Source organism: Clytia hemisphaerica, unplaced genomic scaffold, assembly GCF_902728285.1.
Source record: "Clytia hemisphaerica strain Z4C2 unplaced genomic scaffold, Clytia hemisphaerica genome assembly, whole genome shotgun sequence".
NCBI lineage: Eukaryota > Metazoa > Cnidaria > Hydrozoa > Leptothecata > Clytiidae > Clytia > Clytia hemisphaerica.
The window spans coordinates 1,109,703-1,130,071 of NW_027103334.1; the positions used below are offsets into that span (position 1 = coordinate 1,109,703).

The 20,369-nt window shown below is 38.6% G+C and overlaps 1 protein-coding gene and 1 long non-coding RNA gene across 3 annotated transcripts in view; one reads left to right on the plus strand and one right to left on the minus strand.

Moving 5' to 3' along the window:
* LOC136817035 (bromodomain-containing protein 8-like) overlaps nucleotides 1-20,369 on the minus strand; it is a 62,047-nt gene that overhangs the window by 37,352 nt on the left and 4,326 nt on the right. For both annotated transcript variants that reach the window (XM_067073395.1, XM_067073390.1), the window contains exons 8-19: nucleotides 13,150-13,213; nucleotides 11,954-12,431; nucleotides 11,733-11,754; nucleotides 11,241-11,371; nucleotides 10,385-11,006; nucleotides 10,106-10,137; nucleotides 9,783-9,915; nucleotides 5,646-5,707; nucleotides 2,530-2,672; nucleotides 1,852-1,935; nucleotides 1,435-1,503; nucleotides 763-805 (exon numbers count right to left, since the gene is read on the minus strand). In XM_067073395.1, coding sequence (XP_066929496.1) covers nucleotides 763-805; nucleotides 1,435-1,503; nucleotides 1,852-1,935; nucleotides 2,530-2,672; nucleotides 5,646-5,707; nucleotides 9,783-9,915; nucleotides 10,106-10,137; nucleotides 10,385-11,006; nucleotides 11,241-11,371; nucleotides 11,733-11,754; nucleotides 11,954-12,431; nucleotides 13,150-13,213 — 1,883 coding nt within the window. The remainder of the gene's footprint in view (nucleotides 1-762; nucleotides 806-1,434; nucleotides 1,504-1,851; nucleotides 1,936-2,529; nucleotides 2,673-5,645; nucleotides 5,708-9,782; nucleotides 9,916-10,105; nucleotides 10,138-10,384; nucleotides 11,007-11,240; nucleotides 11,372-11,732; nucleotides 11,755-11,953; nucleotides 12,432-13,149; nucleotides 13,214-20,369) is intronic.
* Nucleotides 2,932-4,869, plus strand: LOC136817018 (uncharacterized). Its single transcript, XR_010848011.1, has 2 exons — nucleotides 2,932-3,281; nucleotides 4,261-4,869. It is a non-coding gene; the product is annotated as an uncharacterized lncRNA (long non-coding RNA).

Below are 20,369 nucleotides of genomic sequence, written 5' to 3' on the forward strand. Positions count from 1 at the left end.
TGCAGTTATATAGTGGTCTGTTGTAAAAATAAATTGCGCTTTCTTTGTGTGTTTGAAAAGAAAAACAAACATTCAGGCTAAAAATAGGTAAATTTTTGGTCAAAAAGTAGGCTTAGAGTAGACGTCTCTTGAAATGTCTGAAATTCTTTACTGTGACAAAAAGAAAACGAGTAAAAATCGAAGGCAGATTATCAGGGGTTTTGCTTGGTTTTTGATAGACTGGCGAATGGAAATTTCACTCCAGCGAATTCTACATTCTAGGCCGGTGTATCGATTAACGTGATTATGTACTTTAGCCTGCAAACCGAATTTTAAGCCCGGAAAACTGTAATTTCTTTCGTAGCTTTGACCGGAGGAACACGCCGTTTGCCGGGCTTAAAAAAACCCCTGGATTATGGCCTCTCTAGTGTTACAAATTTAAGATGGCTGGAAAATGATGCAGGTGTCAATAAGGGAGAGCCTTATTCAAAAAGGAGAGTTTCACACTGAGAATTCCCCATGAACAGTTCCTCCCTAAGGCTTGTAAAAATAGCCAGCAAAACACTAGAACTGTGGAAAATAGTTCTGATAGGAATCACAAACCTTCCTGAGCTTCAGCTCCTCTAAGAGCAGGGCAAGTGCGAGAATCCCGCAAACCTAGTATCTCCAAGGCCAAGTTGTTTTCATGATATAATTCCCTAATATTAAAAAAAAACCATGACAACAAAACAATGTGGTCAAAAGGTTGTAAAGCCCACAATTTTATAAATAAAAAGCACGTACCCCGGTTTCAATATTCTTCTTGATCAAAGACAAATCCATTGGTCTAAATAAAACAAACAACGAACAAAACGTAAATATATCACAAACGGAAATTTGATGCAAGGTAACATTCCATAAATATCTATCTTTGGTATTAGAATACGTGATTGATTTGACCGCATTTTTGTCACCGGGAAAAAACATATAGCCGTATATTGCATATTCCGTCTATTCTCATGTGGATAATCACTAATAAAAACAAAGTGCTTGAAAAAGATTATTCAGATGATATTGGACGGACTATACAGTGTGTCCGAAAAAAGGAGAGAAACACAAAAGAAATTATATACAGTCACCACTCTCTAATTCGAATCTTTCTGTAATTCGAACTAAGATATTGGTCCCCTCCCCTAGAAAGTTAATTAATAGTTTTTCTAATTCAAGGAAAAGTTTAGTCTCTTGCAGATCGAATTAGAGAGAGTCAACAGTAAATAAAGATCCATACGATTGGTATTCATCTTGATGTGAGTCAACTTCACTATTTATCCAACCTGGACAGGGTTAAGAGTGACAGCACGATTGCCCCTTCTTACGGAGAACAATGAAACAATCAAGCACCAAAATTCTCTCGGGATGAGATGTCTCAATGCAACAAGAGATTTCTCGAGCGTAAAAATATATATCAAAACCTACCTGAATATTATGGTAGAATATCCAGGCGCCTCTTCGTCAGTCACTGGATGTAGAAAAACATTCGCATATCTTGAAAAAAAAATAGAATTCAAATATGATTCATTATCCACTTTACACAAAATATAGTCACCCAAGGAGGAGTTTTGGGAGGTCGAATCTCATTGATTTTTGGAAATTTCAGAGAACCTTATAATTCTGTCTTTTTTGAGAGAACCCCTGGATTATCTAGTTTTTCCTAGTTTGGCAGTACAACTGGCAGTTTTTTAATGGGCACTGAAAAGGATAGGGCCGTAAAAGGCTCTCCAGATGGATAATTCGAAATCATTAAGTTGTTTTTAATCCTGTTTTTACCCCTGGAAATAAGTGATTCTTACATCCTTAATTTCAATTTTAGGAGTCTTTTAATGAAGTGCTTACTTATGAGAAGCAGCTGCTTTCCAAACCAACATGATACTCTTCCTCCATGCACGCTGCTGTTGTGCTTGCTCTGGGTCGCAATTGCTATGAACGAGAAGTTAGAGATTTGAGAATCACAAATGCTTTTTTGGATAAATTCTTAAAATAATTTTTTTTTAACGCTACACTCTTTATCAATAGTGAAAGAATCCCGAAAAAGATTCAGTAATGTTTGGTCGGGAATGAAAAAGTTAAAAGTCTAGCAGTTCTACGGTAGCGTCGCTAGTTGATTGTTTTTTAGTGATTAACATTTCTGGTTTATACAGTAGAGGCTCTATAACTTGAACACGCACAGGGAACACAAATTTATCCGAGTTAAGAAAATTTCTACTTATGAAGTAGGGTTTATAAGGCATGAATGGACGAGAAAACTTGTTCAGGTTAAAGAGACATCCGAGTTATAGAGGTTCGAGTTAAAGAGAATGCACTGTAAAGCAATTGGAAAGGTTTTGGTCATTTTTGTATAGATATTTCAATCAATCCTGGATTGATCGTTGGATAAGTCAAACTTCAAATGCTAACAGGTGGGTCGATAACTTTTTTAAAGTTAAAAATAAAGCTCTGGTTGGTTCTGTGCAGCTAAAATGAAAATCCGAAGAATGGTCTTGGCACTGAAAGTTTCACAAAGAAATTTTTTACCTGCCAACACTAAGGGCGGGGCTGGCGGGTGACGAACACATTGAGGGTGTGAGAGGTGGGCGTATCTTTCGATCATAATCTAATTCGTCTAACTCAGCACTTGCATCCAAATCAATGTCGGATTTTTCAACCGAATCTTCGAGCTGAAAGAGAAAAGGTATTTTCATAACGATTCCGTTGAACCCGTTGAGGGTAAAAACTACACGCTTTTTTATAAAACTAAGAATGTGTTAAGAATATCATCATCATGGAATTTGGCAACTGCACCTAAGAATGAGAGAGTATTTTTTACTGTAAACTTCCAATTATCCCCCAGTACGGCTCATAATTTTCAGAAAAAAAGCCATTTATTGCTTCAGGTATTTATTACTCGTTAAATTTAGGTTGATTTTGGGTCCTAATTGCTCCCGAAGGGAGCCTATGTTGCTTCACGAGGCCGTGCTGGGGATCGAGCTGGCGAAAAATTGTTCAAGAAAAAAAAAACGGGACGATGTAACCTAGTGACCGCATCTAAAAGATTGCCGTGTGGTGAGCTTTTAAGCTAGCTCGACCGCGCGAACAGATATTTTGCGTTTTTGGCGCTCCAAAGTCATAGCTTGGAATACAACAACACCGCGTGAACAGAAATTTAGCGTCTTTAGCGCTCCAATGTCATAGCTTGGAATACAACAAAAATCAACGAAGCAACTTGGGACCAGTTGGTTTCAGAAAGTAGAAGGTATAATCCCATAGACTGTTTTGCAACTTTGATAGTAAGTATAATACTATTTTATCAAAAGCAATGTTTCAGATAGGATGTATGATTGAAAATTATTTTAATGAATTTCTTTTTGCTTTGTATTCTTGTCTTGTTGTATAATCAGGCTTCATCAGTTACTTTACTGTTACTTTTGGGTAAGTATTATCAGAAATTGGAAAAAACTTTGCATACCACCATTAACGAACCTTCTGTTTATCTCCAGGCGATGTCAATTGAATTCAATTGATCCAAATTTTCGTAATTGAACTATCAAATTTTATCAAACAGAATCAAACTATAGGTGTTTGGTTACTGAACCTGATCGAAGACGACCCTGTGGAACGAAAGAAATATTTCTATCCCCAGACAAACAAATTGCGCTGCCAGATAAGTGAACCACGCGGCTGGATAAGTGAACGTGTTGTCACGAGTTAACGTTCGGTCGACTAAGTTCGCATGAAAGCAGGCAGAATAGGGATGGTGAAATTGACGCCCATGTGTGATCGTCCAATTGTTTAAGTACGTCTCGCAGACCACGCATTCAGTCCGGGGTAAGTCTCAAAAAGTAATGTTAAAATCCTCGGACACGCAACAAAAATACCCCTGGAGTCCGGGGAATCGGCAGGGTCGTTCGAACATAATTCAACTTTACCAGAATCTTTTAGTTTCGTGACTGTTCGATTTGGTTGCGGTAATCTAACACCTATCGTTTGATAAAATGTTAGATTAGATTGGTACCCGTGAAAAAGGGTAATTTGCATCATTTGAGGGAAACTTTACATTGCCTCCAAACTGCAGACCTTTCTTGGTCTGCACTTTGTCTAAGCTAAAATGTAAATTAAATGTTTTTTACTTTTGAATTTTTACAATTTTATTACCAGAAAGCTCTACTATTTGGAGGCGATACCAGTTTCCTTCCAGTGATTACCTTTTTTCACGGTAATCAAACAAATGATCTATTGACAGTTTCTTCTTCTCTATTCCTATTTCAGCTTTATGGTTTTGCCTTCCAGCCTTCGTTCATTCACCATGACAAATACCATATTAACCATTAAAGTAGTTTTACACGTTGGATGTACCGTCAACTGCTTTAAAGCCAGATTGACATTATATGTTTTTACAAGGTCTGAATCGCTGCACAAAGGGACAAAGATAGCAATTGTTCAACCAATCATCAAACTTCATTTTACATAACATTTTAATGACAAGAGAGTTTTGACTTCAAAATGTTGAACAAGAATTGGAATGAATTGTCTGCGTTTTTAATGGAGCTGTGCAATGTTTGTGCATTGGGACACCAAAACAGCAACCATTTTAACCGAACCTCCACAGAATCATCTTTTTTGTACTGTCCAAGAAACATGGATCTGTTTGTTGTTGAAGAGGATGTGACGATAGAGAGAAAAAGCTGACCAGAAAGCAGTATGTCCCATGTTATCTTAAGTAATCCCATTTTAGAGCAGTTGACGGTCTATACACAAACTTGACATTAACACTCCTTTTGTTGGAGAAATTCCTGAAGGATATTTCATGTTATGTTCCTGTTGTTTGGTTGTATTTTGAATCATTTTGGTTTTGGAATGCTTCTGTATCCACTGTATTCTTTACAAAACAATATTACATTACAATATAGACAACAACTTAGCTGAAAATTATATCATTGTCAAAATATACTCTTGGAAATTATAAATTCATGTTTTAATATGTTTGTTATTTTTATTTTTGTTATTGTTGTTTCAAAGAAAATACTGTTGAGAAGAAAGTCATTCTATCTAAATATTTCCTGAAGATTATTCCAAGACCCTGCCTATAAAACATGAAAAGCTTTTTAATTCAAGCTTTATAAGGTATCTATTAAAGGGGGCATGTTTAGTGCAAGCTATGGCTGAGAAAAATTGAATACTTTGCAATATCACTGTATTTCTGACAAAAATAAACACGGCATTTCGCCTTTTCTGAATTTCGATCAATCACCGTCAAATGCCTGTCATCGGGAGCATCATAGCGAAAGCTACTTGCTAGTTTAAGAATACTGTAAACTATTCAAGGATGATTTTCCCCAAAAAGTATCCATGATGTCTTATAAAAAAGCGTGGAATTTTTTTAATTTTCAAAAACTAAAACACTTTTCGACAAAGAAAAACAAATGAAAATGAAACAAACATTTTATGTACAGTATTTTCCTTTGGGAAAAACCCTCGAATAACTCGGATTTCATTTGATTTTACTTCTCACTCTACTATCTTTAATGTCTTTAACAGCCATCCAAAGAAGCATCAGCGATTAGGACATTGATGAGTTTCCGACAAATATCATAATGATCTATATCATGTTTAGTTGATTTCTCAGAATTTTAATTCTCAAAATGATAACTTACTGGAAGCTCGATTTTCATTGAACCAGATGAAGTCTTTCTTCGTCCACCACGTGCTTGCCGACCTACAAAATAAAAAGCAAAAAAAAAATATTTCATCCTTTAAAATGATGCGGAAAACATTAATATTTCATCTGGCACCCAGAAGAGGAATTTTCGTCCGGCACGCTAAAGCTCTGAAGGTCGGGAAAATTTTCAACATCTTCAAGGTTTAAATTACGAAACTTTTCGAATTTTTACAGCGGGGGGGAGGGGGGGCCTGGACCCCAGCCCTCGTTTTAGGGGATTGCCGGAACCAACCGACAGTTTTTCAGGTTTACGCGGAAGATTATTTGAGCCCGACTAGGGATGCTCGTGCGGTACAAAGACCGATTATCATTCCTCTCGGATGGGGAATTGGCCCACTCCTTTAGAGCTTTAGCGTATCAAGCAAACATTAACAAAGAACCAGCCTATAGATCACACATTTTCCCACATGATCTCATCTCCATGCAGCTTTTACCTAGTCTGAATCGCAGACCTCTACAAAACCACAGGTAGTATAGGTCTGCTTAATGATCTACCAACCGCTTTCCGGTTCGCAAAGGAAATCTTGGCGAGTAATTTGATTGACATTGATGTGCGCGCAAAAACGATCGTTTCGAACGTTTTCAATGGAATGTTTACATTTGAAATTCGAATCCCAGACCAGAAAAACAAAACAGAAAAAAGATAAAAAAACAATCTGATACGCGCATTATGTACAGTCTGTAGATTTATTTTTGACTTTTGCTTTTATAAGATATCTGGTCTGTAAATTTATCAAAACTTTTCCATCAGCTCTTCGGTCGAAGCTCAAAAAATACAATATGAACACAAAAGTGAAAGAAAACAACCAGAAACACTCCAATCTCTTCAAAGAATTGAAAAAGATAAGATAGAAACCTGAAAAGATACAAAGGCCACACAGTCTTAAAAAGTGAAATACCAAAGCTGAAGAAAAGTTCTTTGTTTGTTTTAACATTTAAAGGCCCTTGTTGAAGGAACAACAACACTCCCTTTTGTAGAATCATAAAGAAGTAATGTCAGAAATATTCAATATGACCCCCAAAATGTACTGTATATACATAACTAGAATACCTTGAAATAATCTGCAACATATCTGTAGAACTGACAAAACAATTATCTGGAGCCAAAGTGATCAACGAATCCAGTGTGGTAAAAAACTATACACTCATGCAAGTCCAAATTAAAGCATCAAAATGTAGTTTTATGAAGCAAAATTTTGTTGGTGCACACAGAAGATACATCAGGGCACTTAAATTCAATAAATCTAATTTCTCATCTTTTACAAAATCTCCACATTAAACAAGAAAGGAGGAAGAAAAACAAGCAAACTTCCCTCCGCCTACTTTTTTTCAAAATCCAAATATATTTTCCAATCTATGATTTGGTGCCTCACAGAAAATTTAAACATTACGTAATGTTATATTTGTAGACACTCGCCAGCTAAAAATGTCTTTAGCCGTATATCGGCTAAAGGCGGCAAATCTCTGAACAAAGGAAATATAGCTTATTAAGCATCCTCTATAAGGAGCACGAATCCGTTAGGGGATGCCAGCAGCCTAGCTTTTACCCCGTTTAACGCATTCAATCAGATTTCGAAAAAGGTGAGGTAGACTTATTATTTGACGGCAAATACTGTTTTGGTATATAAAACAACGCGAGTAAGGCGAGACCAATTAAATTTGTTGTTCTATGGGCAGATCGTTAGCAAAATATGAGTCGGTCGGTCGGTTAAATAAAAAGAAGATTTTCATTAATCAAGGAAGACTTTAAGTGATATTTTCAAATATCTTGAATGAAAATTCATCATTGCTCCGGCCTAGGAGCCTTTAATTCTCTCTTCCGACGGTCAAGACATTTTTTTTTGTTTATCTAATCCGATGATCTATTCCTATTTAATAAAAACAGATTATCTGGATTCCGATAATATTGTGATTTTATCACTGACCTTTATATACCCTGGACCAAGCTGGCAGATATTGCTTGGTCCAGGGTTATATAAAGGTCAGTGGATTTTATTCGCCGAAAGTATTTAGAAAAAGGGAATTCCTAGAAAAAGATGGCTGCCGAAAGTGGGCTAGCTGACTGTGGTGTAGCGAATGGGCAAATCTCCAGACGGTGTCAATCGAACAACTTCGAACAAAAATTCCAATCGAACCAATCGAACACGATCGAATAATTGCGATTCGATTGTCGAACGTAATCGAATCTCAATCGAACGGCCGATTCCTGGGTAATATTCGATTGTGTTCGATTGCGTTCGAGTAAGGTTAGATTGGTTCGATTGATATTTGACTATGCTCGATTGGTTTGATTAATTGTCAATTACATTGGATTAATCTTCGATTTCGTTCGATTACGATTATGTTCGATGAGTTTGAATGCGATTAAATTAAATTGAATCACTCTGTTAGAGCTTTTTAGCGTGGGCGACCGTGCGCTTAAGTACCATACCAATGCGAATAAAGTCTAATACAATTGAATCAATCGAACGTAATCGAATACAATCGAACGTAATTGAAGCAATTGAACAGGAAATCCTGGGTAATATTCGATTGCAATTCAATTGCGTTCGACAATCGAATTGCAATTATTCGATTGCGTTCAATTGCGTTCGATTGATTCGGCGTTCGATTCGTTCGATTGACACCGTCTGGAAATCTCAGTGAAAAATTGATCATTTTCATCATTATTCATGATATTTTGGACATGATTTATGAGAAGTTTAATGCATACTGGTTCTCTAACAATGTGGAAAGACTTTGGAGAAATTTTGGCCATGAATCGTCAGCTGATCGAGTGCTTAAATCTTGCATCCATATGTATGGCTCGCTAACTTCTCTTCTAGACGCACAAAACCATAAAACTCTGTAACTTGGAAATGAAACCTTCAAACACACAGCCATTGGAATTCAAAAGAGAATACTAAAATTACAACATTACAGTGCAAATTTGAAAACGATCTGAGTAATTTTTATGGTGTTATGTGTATGGCTGAAAATGATCCTGTTTTGTTTTCATCATTTGTTGACTGGCGACTGTTCCTTTTGATTTTTCAAACCCGACACAGATTTTTTACAAACATATCACTATGAGAATTCAATAAAGGATACTAAAACACAATTCCTGTGTAAATGTGAACAAGATTGGAGAAATCTTCACAGTGTTATGGCTGAAAATGATCGTTTTTGGACTTTGTCGTAATTTCATCGCGGCTGGCGACCGTTCCTTTTGATTTTTCAAACCCGATACAGATTTTTTACAAACATATCATTATGAGAATTCAGTAAAGGATACTAAAACACAATTCCTGTGAAAATTTGAACAAGATTGGAGAAATTTTCACAGTGATACGGCTGAAAATGATCGTTTTGGACTTTGTCGTAATTTCATCACGGCTGATGCTAATCAAAAATAGTGTGACATTGTAAAAAATGCTCAAAATCAACTTTTTGGAATAACTCTTCATATTTTTTGAGTCAGCCATAGAGATTTCACAGGGTAATAGACCTCAACGTGGAGATATGATTAAAAAAAAAATTTGTTATTCGAGTCAAAATTGTGGCTGCAGTTCAAAAATTCTAGTTTTTTTTAAAGTGTAAGCCACACGATATTGAAAAGTGATCTCTGAATGGGACCTTCTAGACTTGAAAGAAGAAAGACTGAATTTTCCAAAAAGTGTTAAATGTACATACTTTTGCGTTGTTAAATGTACTTTTTTGTGGCTTTTTTGTCAGCCACATATTTTACTCACACTTCATGCTTTAATATATTTAAGTTGAGTAAGCCACAAAATTTCGTTCTTTTTGCAACAGGTAGATAAATTATTCAGCTTAACCATGGATGTATTTTGACATGTAAGCCATATTATATACATACACACTATTGTACCATTTTATTTGGTTTATCCTATCCTATCCTATCCACATTTCCAGTTTCCCAGAAGTTGCAAACATGGCAGACAGGCTCAGTCAAACGGCTATACCGAAGGATCGTATCATTTTTATACCCGACTCTGAGCATTTACAGACTAAATGAAATTGAAAACAAAACAACCATATGATTTTGAAAGGGTGCAGATGTTCGAAAAATTACCTTTTCTCTTTCCTTTAATTTGTTTGGGCGAGGGTGCCACAGCTTCAGTAATGGAATCGACAACTTCTGCATCTATGGCCCGTTTTTTGGGCGGTGGTTCGTTTAAAGAGTCTGTACTCTCATTCAAATCAACCTGACAGATATGAATTTAAATCCGGTTGACTCGACCTTTAGAATATAGACTTTGAATTAATTAAAAAAAAAAAAGTAAATCTAATCAAGTCCTTCAAGTCCTTCCAACGTCAAAATATTATAAGCTAAGCTTCAGAGATTATAATAAAATCTACTTAACTTCCTTATAAGACAGAAGATAAAACACACACCTTTTCTTCTTTGATTTCAATCGTTAGCGGACCTGGACAGTAGTGAAAAGAAAACTATGAGAAAATCGTGAAAATATTTCTGGAAAGATGTGATGGAAATAACTATATAAAATCAAGACTCGATTCTAGAAAATTCTTGAATGTCAAAGTCATAGAACTCTTAAATGAAGACTTGAATGGAAATCTCTATTTTTTTGAAAAATGATCTCAAAGTCTCTCAAACAAAACATATATATATATCATTCCTTTGCCTTCTAAATTCAAGCAGCAGATTCATACTTGTTTTCTTGGGATCAACTTTCTTCAACTCAGCTTGTTCCTTAGAAACGGTAGCCTTGGCAACAGCAGGCACTTGCTTGGTGATAGGTTCCTTAGCAACTGGTGGTATACTTTTTGTGGTTACCGGTTCCGTAACCTTTTCTTCATCTTTGACTTTCACAACTTTCACAGCCTCTTTCTTTTCTGCCTCTTTCTTTTCTTCTTCTTCTTTCTTCGGCGCCGGTTCTTTCACCTCTACCTTTTCGGCAACCGTAGGTTGAGAATTCTTCTTCTTTAAATTTTCTTTCTTCTCCTCCTTAGTCACTTTCACTGCTTCTTCTTTTTTAGGTTCTTCGATTTTCTTCTCTTCTTTGACTTGTGGCTTAGATTTCTCTTCAAGCTTTGTTTTCTCTTTAACCTCAATAACAGGCGTTTGCTTAGGTTTGGTAGTAACGGTTGGTGCCGCATCCGCGACGTGCGCTTTTGCAGGAGCAGGAACAGGAGTAGCAGCTTTTATTTGAGGTTTGCTAACGATAGGAGTGGTGACAGTTGACGTGGTAGTGATTGGTTTTAAGAGTGTTTTGTTTGGTGTTATCGCTGTCTTTTTTGAGGAAGTCGGCGAAGGTGACACTTGAGGTGAGTTCTAAAGGTTTTTAAAAATAAAAAATACTTCTTTTAATATTGATTTAAAATGCCCTCTTTTCAATAAATCTTTAATTTTTATTGGATGTATCTGGCACAGCCTCCGTCAGAGAACTTTAACGTGCGAAAGGACAAAATAATTCAGAAATGATGTTGTTCTTCTAGTAGACGTAACAAATCAAATCTAAAAGACCAAGGCAAAGATGATCGAATGAACTGAAGCTGTAATACTTACGTTGACAGAGCCAGGTTGAACCAACAGTTTTGAGAGAACAGGTGCGTCAGTTTTAGCAGGTGAAACGACGGGTACATGATGTTGCGCTTTACGGTATGCCTCGTAAGCTTCGTCTGTCACGTGGTGAATGCCTGTGGTCAAAGAATGAAATAATGAGGGAACGAACGAACGAACGAACGAACGAACGAACGAACGAACGAACGAACGAACGAACGAACGAACGAACGAACGAACGAACGAACGAACGAACGAACGAACGAACGAACGAACGAACGAACGAACGAACGAACGAACGAACGAACGAACGAACGAACGAACGAACGAACGAACGAACGAACGAAACGAACGAACGAACGAACGAAACGAACGAACGAACGAACGAACGAACGAACGAACGAACGAACGAACGAACGAACGAACGAACGAACGTTTAAAATTTTATAAATCAATGTGTTGTTAATAAGAAGATTTGACAGGTATCGCAATACTCACCTAACCTCGTTTCAGCCGGCTCCTAAAAATCACGAAAGAAGAGAGGTTATAGAAAACCCAAACTTTCATAAAGGTAATTTTGACTTTGAACAGATTGTTTTCGATAACCTTCTACTTTAAATTTCAACAGGATTTTGACGACGTACGACAAATTTTGAATGTATAAAATATAAAGACAAACAAAAACGGTTAAAGTCAACATCTAGACTAGTTTTAATTACCTTGAGAACTTCAGTAATTTTGGTCACTTGTGCTTTAATATCGTTAGTGGGTGCTGTCAGTAAGCTTGACAAGAAAGAGGTACCCGTCGACGCAGTGGTTGATGGCTCTTTGGGTGTGGTTGGCGAAGGTTGCTGAGTTGTGTTGCGTTGTTGATCACTTTTCAAAATCAACAGACCTTGAAGACTACTGGTGGGTTTGGAAGAGGAAGAAGTCGGTGTGATCATGTTTTGCACTTGAACGGGGGTCGGTCCAGGAACCAGGTTACTCGAAGGTGCAGCAGCAGGAGAAGAGGCTACATTGGTGGCAGCAGTGAGCTGTGAGGAGGTAGAATGGCTACTGACGGTAACTGGTGTTTGAGACATCTTAATGGCGGTCATGGGCGTGACAGGTGATGCAATGGTGGTACTGGTGGTTGTGGTCGGATGGTGGTGGTATTTGGCATTGTGCTTCTGACGTTGCTCAATATAACTCTTGAATCTGAAGGTCAAACGAAAACAATGTCTATAGTCCGTCCCGTTCATTTGTTGTTTTTCATATTGACTTTTTGTAAGCGTTTTATCGTCATTGTTTTTGATAGGGAAAAGTTTTCACTTTTTTAAAAGTCGTTAGCAATTGACTTCCCAGATGAAACGGACATTAAAACTTGATTAAAACGGACGACTGAGTTTTAAACAGAGTTATAAAAGATTAGTATCAGCAAATATATTTTTGTTAGAAGATTAGCTCAAAGGAACATTTCAGCACTGCCAGGGAAAACAACCGACCACCTTAACCCTTAGACCCCGAGGGACGCCAATTATGCGTCCAAAACAAGCCAAACTACTGAGTCTCAGTCTTGAGGCCATAGCTCCTGACTACTTGCTTTAGGCATAAACCGAATGCTTTTAGAAAGAGTTTGAAAATAGCTTTTCAATGGTACCAAAACCATCTTCTAAATCAAAGGCTACAAGCTTTTATGGCACTTTAAAGTTTTGAGTTTCACAAAAAAAACAGCGCGCACAAAAGGTTAAATATCGGGAAAAATTTACAAAATTTATTTTTCAGCGTTAAATTTGTGACACAGGAATCATTTTCGGAGGGAGGGAAGTGAAAGATCAAATGATAAATAACCCATGCATTTTTAACAACTTATAGCCCTTCGAACATCAAGAGATTTTTATGACAAAAAAACAACAACAAAAAATAAGGGACATACTTTTCAGTTTCTTTAGTTTGTCTTTGAGGTCTCGAAGGCGTCGAGTTATTGGATGAAGGAGCACCTGTAAATAAGAAAGATATTTCAATCAATACTTCTTTCTGTTCAATGCTACGCCACGTGGCATGTGTTGCTCCCAACAGCCGATTTTCTAAGGAGATCGGAACGGCAAAAGGGCACCTATAAAAGGTCTTCCTTGATAACTACTTTCGGCCCCATTTCCTGTTTTAACCCAGAAAAAAAAAAACACATATTTTGCGTTTGCTATTCTTGCAGGATTCTTGCGTAGTTTTTACGAGCTCCTTATTTGTGATGGGGCAGAATCGTAATTAACATAGATAGATAGAGTCGATATTTAACGTGGATTGTCCAGTAATCTAGGACTTTTAGACAGTCTTTCGATTTTTTTCACGGGGTCCACGGCCAGCCGGCTCGGCTATCTATGAACTGAACGGAACATTGAAAGGATTTCCTTTCCTTTCCATTCCTGGTTTGAAACTGTTATGGGAATAGTCCCATATTATATGACGTCATACAATGATATGGTAATTTATAGTTCACGCAAATTAAGTTTTTATTACTGCTCTTTTTGTTTTTCTAGTTCAATTTTAATTGCATTTTTTGTCTTAGATATTTTTAACAGTTAATGTATTCCCCTAGGAAATTAGAAATTTTGTGGCCTCAGAAGCGACTCCGTTTTTGTTCATTTGCTTTTTGATAATCACGGTGTAAAGAGCTGTGTTAGAGAGAAGACCTCTATGTTGAGAATTTTTGTAGTAAATCTCTATGTCGAGATAAAAGTGTTTTTCTCCTCGAAGTTACAGAGGCATTGTGAAGTTTATGTCAAATACTAAATTGTTTTATTTGGAGTATGTGTTTGCTTTAGTGCACGCTGGAATCGCTTTTAGTAAGTTTATTTTCACGTTATTTTCTTAGTATTTTCTAGATTATCTATTGCTCGTGTGCTTCTTTCATCCTGTGGTGTTTGCTTGTTTCTCGCTTCTTTTCGTCTTCGTCAGCCTGGTCCTGTAGCTTTTTCTGTGATTTGGGTCATGTTTTTCTGAGAGTGTCTTATATTATGGTCTTGCGCTACAGGACCCTTAGTTCAATATTTTAATATTTTTCATTTTTATAATTTTTCTCCTTTTGTATCTTATTTTAGCTAAAAGTCGAAATACCAGTAAAGGCAAACTTTAAGACGTGTGCACATTCTCCAACAGTAAAAGCGAAAGTGCTACCATGTCCTCCAATTCGCCCTTGCAAAAGGTGTTACGCGATAAAAGAAGTGCCGAACGTTCCTTTAACAAACAGTACGACATCGTAATCGAGGGGCTTGCTGATGATGACGAATCCTACTTAGATGGTGAATTGAAGCTGCTCAACACCGATTTCGAAAATCTAAAGATTACCCACGGCAAAGTCCAGTCATTTAGTGAAGGAGACGAATATGACGCAAATGAACTTTGGTTCGACATTATCGAGGACAAAATGACTGTTCTAAAAGGAGACATTCGTCTCTGGAAACGCAATCTCAAGGACCTGAAGGAACCGATAGCCGGTAAAGAACGTTCCCTCATCCCAGAAGTATCTTCAGTTCTTCAGCCCAAAAATTCGTCATTCCTAAACGACATTGCATCTGACAACATATCTAATGAGGAAGAAACAACTTCGAGTAAAAACCATCAAGCTGCTCGACAACAAAATTCAAACGAAACCTTAGATCAATCATCCACCATTTTGGTCCCAAAGAATCAGAATAGTGCTATCAACGAGACTTTATGTAGATTATTGGAGCAACAGGGAGCGCCAGACGTAACGATTGACAAATTTGACGGCAATCCTCTTGAATACAAGTACTTCATCGCCACGTTTATGGAGGCTGTTGATAGCAAGGTCTGCACTGATAGAGGACGACTACTTCGACTCAATCAACATCTTGAAGGAGAGCCAAAGGAGCTTGTTCGACACTGCATCCAAGAACCGCCATCTCTCGGCTATTGCCACGCATTACAACTCCTCAAGGACCAGTACGGTGATCCCTACAGAGTTTTCGTTGCATACAGACAAGAACTACAACAATTACCTGCAGTCAATCCTGATGATGGAGCAGCATTCCGAAAGTTCTATGGTCACCTCCTAAAATGTAAAAACCAGTATGACATCTAAAGACTACATTCAAGCTTTAGACTCACCCGAATTTCTTCGTACCTTACAATTAAAGCTACCTTCCAGGATCCAAGATAGATGGAATCGTACTGCTATGCGTATTCGAGATTCATACAACATCATTCCGAGCTTTGATGATTTCACAAACTTTGTAAAAGACGAAATGAAACTCGTAAATGATCCAATGTTTTCACGTGAAGCTGCAGGTCCAGTATCCTACGATAGAGCTTCACGATCAGACGCTTCAAGAAGACGAGGAGGCTTCCGATCAAATGCCACTGGAGTAGATAAAGACCAACCAACACCTAGCTGTCCAATGTGCAAGTCTACACAACATGATCTCGACGACTGCAGAGAGTTTCTGCAGCTCGATTCTGAAAACCGTAAGAAGTACGTCTTCAATCATCGCCTTTGTTTCTGCTGTTTACAACCGAATCACACTGCTAGAGAATGCAGATCAAAGAAAACGTGCAAGGTTTGTCGCATGTCCCATCCAACTTCACTGCATGCTCCACGAAGAAGATTTCCTCCACCTACTGCGACTCCTCAACCAAACGTTTCTCCGACTCCTCAACCAAACGTTTCTCCGACTCCTCCACCAAACGTTTCTCCGACTCTTCCACCAAGAACTGACGATAAAATTGATAATGTTGAACAGTCGTTTAGTAATAAATGTACAGATATTCACGAGAACTCTGTATCCGTGTCCGTTGTTCCAGTCTGGTTGTATCACTCAAGTAACCCGACCAAGAAGGTATCCACTTATGCCCTCCTCGACAGTTGTAGTCAAGGTTCATTCATCACTGAGGATATTATGAACGATTTAAACTTGAATGGAATCTCTACTACGATTACAATTAAAACTTTGAATAATGAAGCATCAGAACCATCATTTGCTGTAAACGGTCTGGTTGCTCAACCATATTTCGAAGTTGATGGATGCAAGAACGTCACCTTACCAAAACTCTTCTCCAGAAAGAATCTACCAACTGAGCCAGGAGAGATTCCTACCAGATGTTCCTTGGCGAAATACACTTATCTTAAAGATCTTCTTCAGTACGTACCTGTCAATACATCCAATCTTCAGTTCGGCATCCTCATCGGAGTCAATTGTGTTCGAGCACTTGAGCCATTAGAAGTAGTAAATTCAGAGGGTAATGGACCATACGCATACAAGACACGACTTGGTTGGTGCATTACTGGGCCAAAAAAGCTGTCGACAGAATGGGACTATCAACTGCAGACGTACCTCAATCACCTCGTCCACAAAGATCAAAGAGGAATCCTTGAAAGATATGATGATTCAAATGTACCAACAAGACTTCGTTGAACCAGACCAACACCAAGCTAGCCTTTCAGTAGAAGATAGACGATTCCTACATACAATGGATACTGGTACAAAGTTACAGGATTCGCACTACATTTTACCAGTTCCATTTCGTTCAGAAGATTTATCATTACCAAACAATCGGTCCCAAGCCTTCAATCGAGCAATGTGGCTAAAGAAAAAGTTAGAAAGACGTGATCAGTTCCGTGATGACTACGTAAAGTTCATGCAGGAGCTCTTGTCGAAAGAGTATGTCGTCAAGTGTGAAGAACCTCCAACCGAAGGTAAAGTCTGGTACGTACCGCACCACGGCGTATACCACCCGCAAAAACCAGAAAAGATACGGGTGGTCTTTGATTGCAGCGCTTCATTCGTTGGCCGATGTCTTAACAAGGAGATACTACAAGGTCCAGATTTGATTAATTCGCTTGTTGGTGTTCTTTGTCGATTTCGTAGCAACCATGTCGCATTCATGGGTGATATCGAGAAAATGTATTATCAAGTACGTCTACCTGAAGAGCATCAAGATTTCTTCCGAATCCTCTGGTGGCCCAACGGTGATACAAATCAGAAATTGCAAGAATATCGAATGACAGTCCATCTCCAGGGTTGTATATCTTCACCATCATGTGCAAACTATGCCCTCAAACGTACAGCCGAAGACAACAAAGCAGATTTCGATGTCAAAGTCGTTCAAATGGTCAAAAGAGATTTCTACGTCGATGATTTCCTCAGCTCCGAAGTTGACGAGAAATCTGCATCAAAAGCTATCAATGATGTAAAGGCTCTGTGCAAACGTGGAGGCTTCAACTTGTTGAAATTTGTAAGCAATAGTCGTGCCGTTATGAACAACATTGACAACACAGAGCTGGCAAAAAGTGTCAAAGATCTCGATTTATCGAACGACGAACTCCCATGTGAAAGAGCTCTTGGAGTCACATGGTTTGTAGATGACGACACAATCGGTTTCAAGATCTCCTTCAAAGAAAAGCCACCGACACGAAGAGGTATATTGGCCACGATTTCGTCGATCTACGATCCGTTGGGTCTTGCCAGCCCTTTCCTTTTGGTGGGAAGGTTGATCCTTCAACAGCTTGTGAAGGATCATTATCAATGGGATGAAGAGATTCCAAACGAAAAGCGAATTGCTTGGGAACGTTGGAAAGAAGACCTCCAAAATCTACGATCAAGAGTGCCACGATGCTTCAAACCATTCAACTTTGGTGAGATCGTTTATTTTTCCCTCCATACCTTCTGTGATGCGTCTGATGTGGGATACGGAGTAGCATCTTACCTTCGTCTTGAAAACACCGATGGGGATGCTACAGTCAACCTTGCCATGGGAAAGTCGAGAGTTGCCCCTATTAAATATGTGACCACTCCTAGAATGGAGCTTACAGCCGCCGTCTTGGCAGTTCGTATTGCGAACATTTTGCTTAAAGAGTTTACCTTCCCAGATTTAGAAACCTTCTTCTGGACTGACAGCAAGGCAGTACTTGGGTACATCTCAAATGAAGCCAGACGATTTCATACGTTTGTAGCAAACAGGACACAGATGATTCGTGACAGCAGTGACATCAAAGATTGGTTCCATGTCAACACTGACGAGACACCAGCAGATGATGCATCCAGAGGTTTATCAACATCAGATTACGATAAAGTCCATCGTTGGTTTCTTGGCCCTCGATTCTTGAAGCTTCCCAAAAGTGAATGGCCAATTGGAACCGAAAAGTTCGACATTGCATTGGATGACCCAGAAGTTAGGCTCAACGTCATGAAAACAAAAGTTGCAACTCCTAACGATTCTATCACAAATCTACTCAATCGGGTATCGTCATGGTTTAAAATCAAGCGAATCATTGCCATCATCCTCATCTGGCACCAAAAGAAGCCAAAACCTCTGACCACTGATATTATCCAAGCTGCTGAGCTAAAGATTATCAAACATCATCAACAAACACATTTCTATCACGAGATTCAACAGCTTATAAAGGGGAAAGGAGTCAACAGAACGTCAAATTTATCAAACCTCAAGCCGTTCGTCGACACTCATGGCACCGTACGAGTTGGTGGCAGATTGAAACAAAGTACAATCGAGTTTAACATCAAGCATCCAATAATCATCTCAAACAAAGGTCCATTGGCGTCATTGATCATCAGATGGTATCACCAGAGAACAAATCATTGTGGTCGCATCATCACTATCAAATTTATCAAACCTCAAGCCGTTCGTCGACACTCATGGCACCGTACGAGTTGGTGGCAGATTGAAACAAAGTACAATCGAGTTTAACATCAAGCATCCAATAATCATCTCAAACAAAGGTCCATTGGCGTCATTGATCATCAGATGGTATCACCAGAGAACAAATCATTGTGGTCGCATCATCACTATCAACAGCATCCGAACCGCTGGATTTTGGATCATTCACTGCACGTCCCTTGTCAAGAGTGCTATCTTCAAGTGTGTTACATGCAGAAAGATACGCTGGAAGCCCTCGATCCAACAGATGTCAGACCTACCTGAGGATCGCATTGCCGAATCTGCACCATTTACCTATTCTGGGGTCGACGTATTTGGACCATTCACTATCAAGGACGGACGTAAGCGCCCTAAACGTTACGGGCTTTTGTTCACGTGCTGTTCAAGTCGAGCAATCCATCTGGAGAGTATTCACACACTCGAAACAGATTCGTTCATCCAAGGATTAAGAAGATTGATCTCGAGAAGGGGCAATGTGAGAGTTCTTCGTTCCGACCGAGGTACGAATTTTGTCGGAGCCGACAACGAATTGCAAGCCTTATTCAGTCAAATGGACCACGATCGAATTCAATCGTTTATGCAAATCAACGGAGGAGATTGGCTCGTCTGGAAATTTAACCCACCAAAATCAAGCCACATGGGTGGAGTCTGGGAAAGACAAATCCGCAGCGTACGTTCCATCTTATGCAACCTCATGGATCATCATGGAGATTGTGTTGACGATGAATCGTTTAGGACCTTCCTCTGTGAAGCTGAATGTACTGTCAACTCGAGACCGTTAACCTACGACAGCATTGGAGATCCACAGAGTCCAATCCCAATCAGCCCAATCACTTTATTGACTGGAAAAAGCCAGCTCGTACTACCTCCTCCAGGGAATTTCACCTCGAGCACCACTCTGTACTGTAGACAGAGATGGAGACGAGTTCAACATCTAGCGAACGAATTCTGGACACGCTGGCGCAAAGAATATCTCAACACCCTCCAAGAACGACGCAAATGGCCATCAACCAGACGAAATCTGAGTATCGGTGATGTAGTCTTGTTGAAAGATGGTGATCTCTTCCGTAATAACTGGAACATGGGAATCGTTCTGTCGACAAAACAAAGCGCTGACGGTCTTGTTCGTTCTTGTACGTTGAAAACGAGATCAGGAATATTTGAGCGACCGATTCACAAATTAGTTCTATTACTTGAATCCGAGTAGAAAGGTCCGATCCCAGCCGTGGGAGCCTTACTGATTGAAATATTCGGAAAAAGATTGTGTTTATCTTTTTGGAGAGCCATGTTATGGGAATAGTCCCATATTATATGACGTCATACAATGATATGGTAATTTATAGTTCACGCAAATTAAGTTTTTATTACTGCTCTTTTTGTTTTTCTAGTTCAATTTTAATTGCATTTTTTGTCTTAGATATTTTTAACAGTTAATGTATTCCCCTAGGAAATTAGAAATTTTGT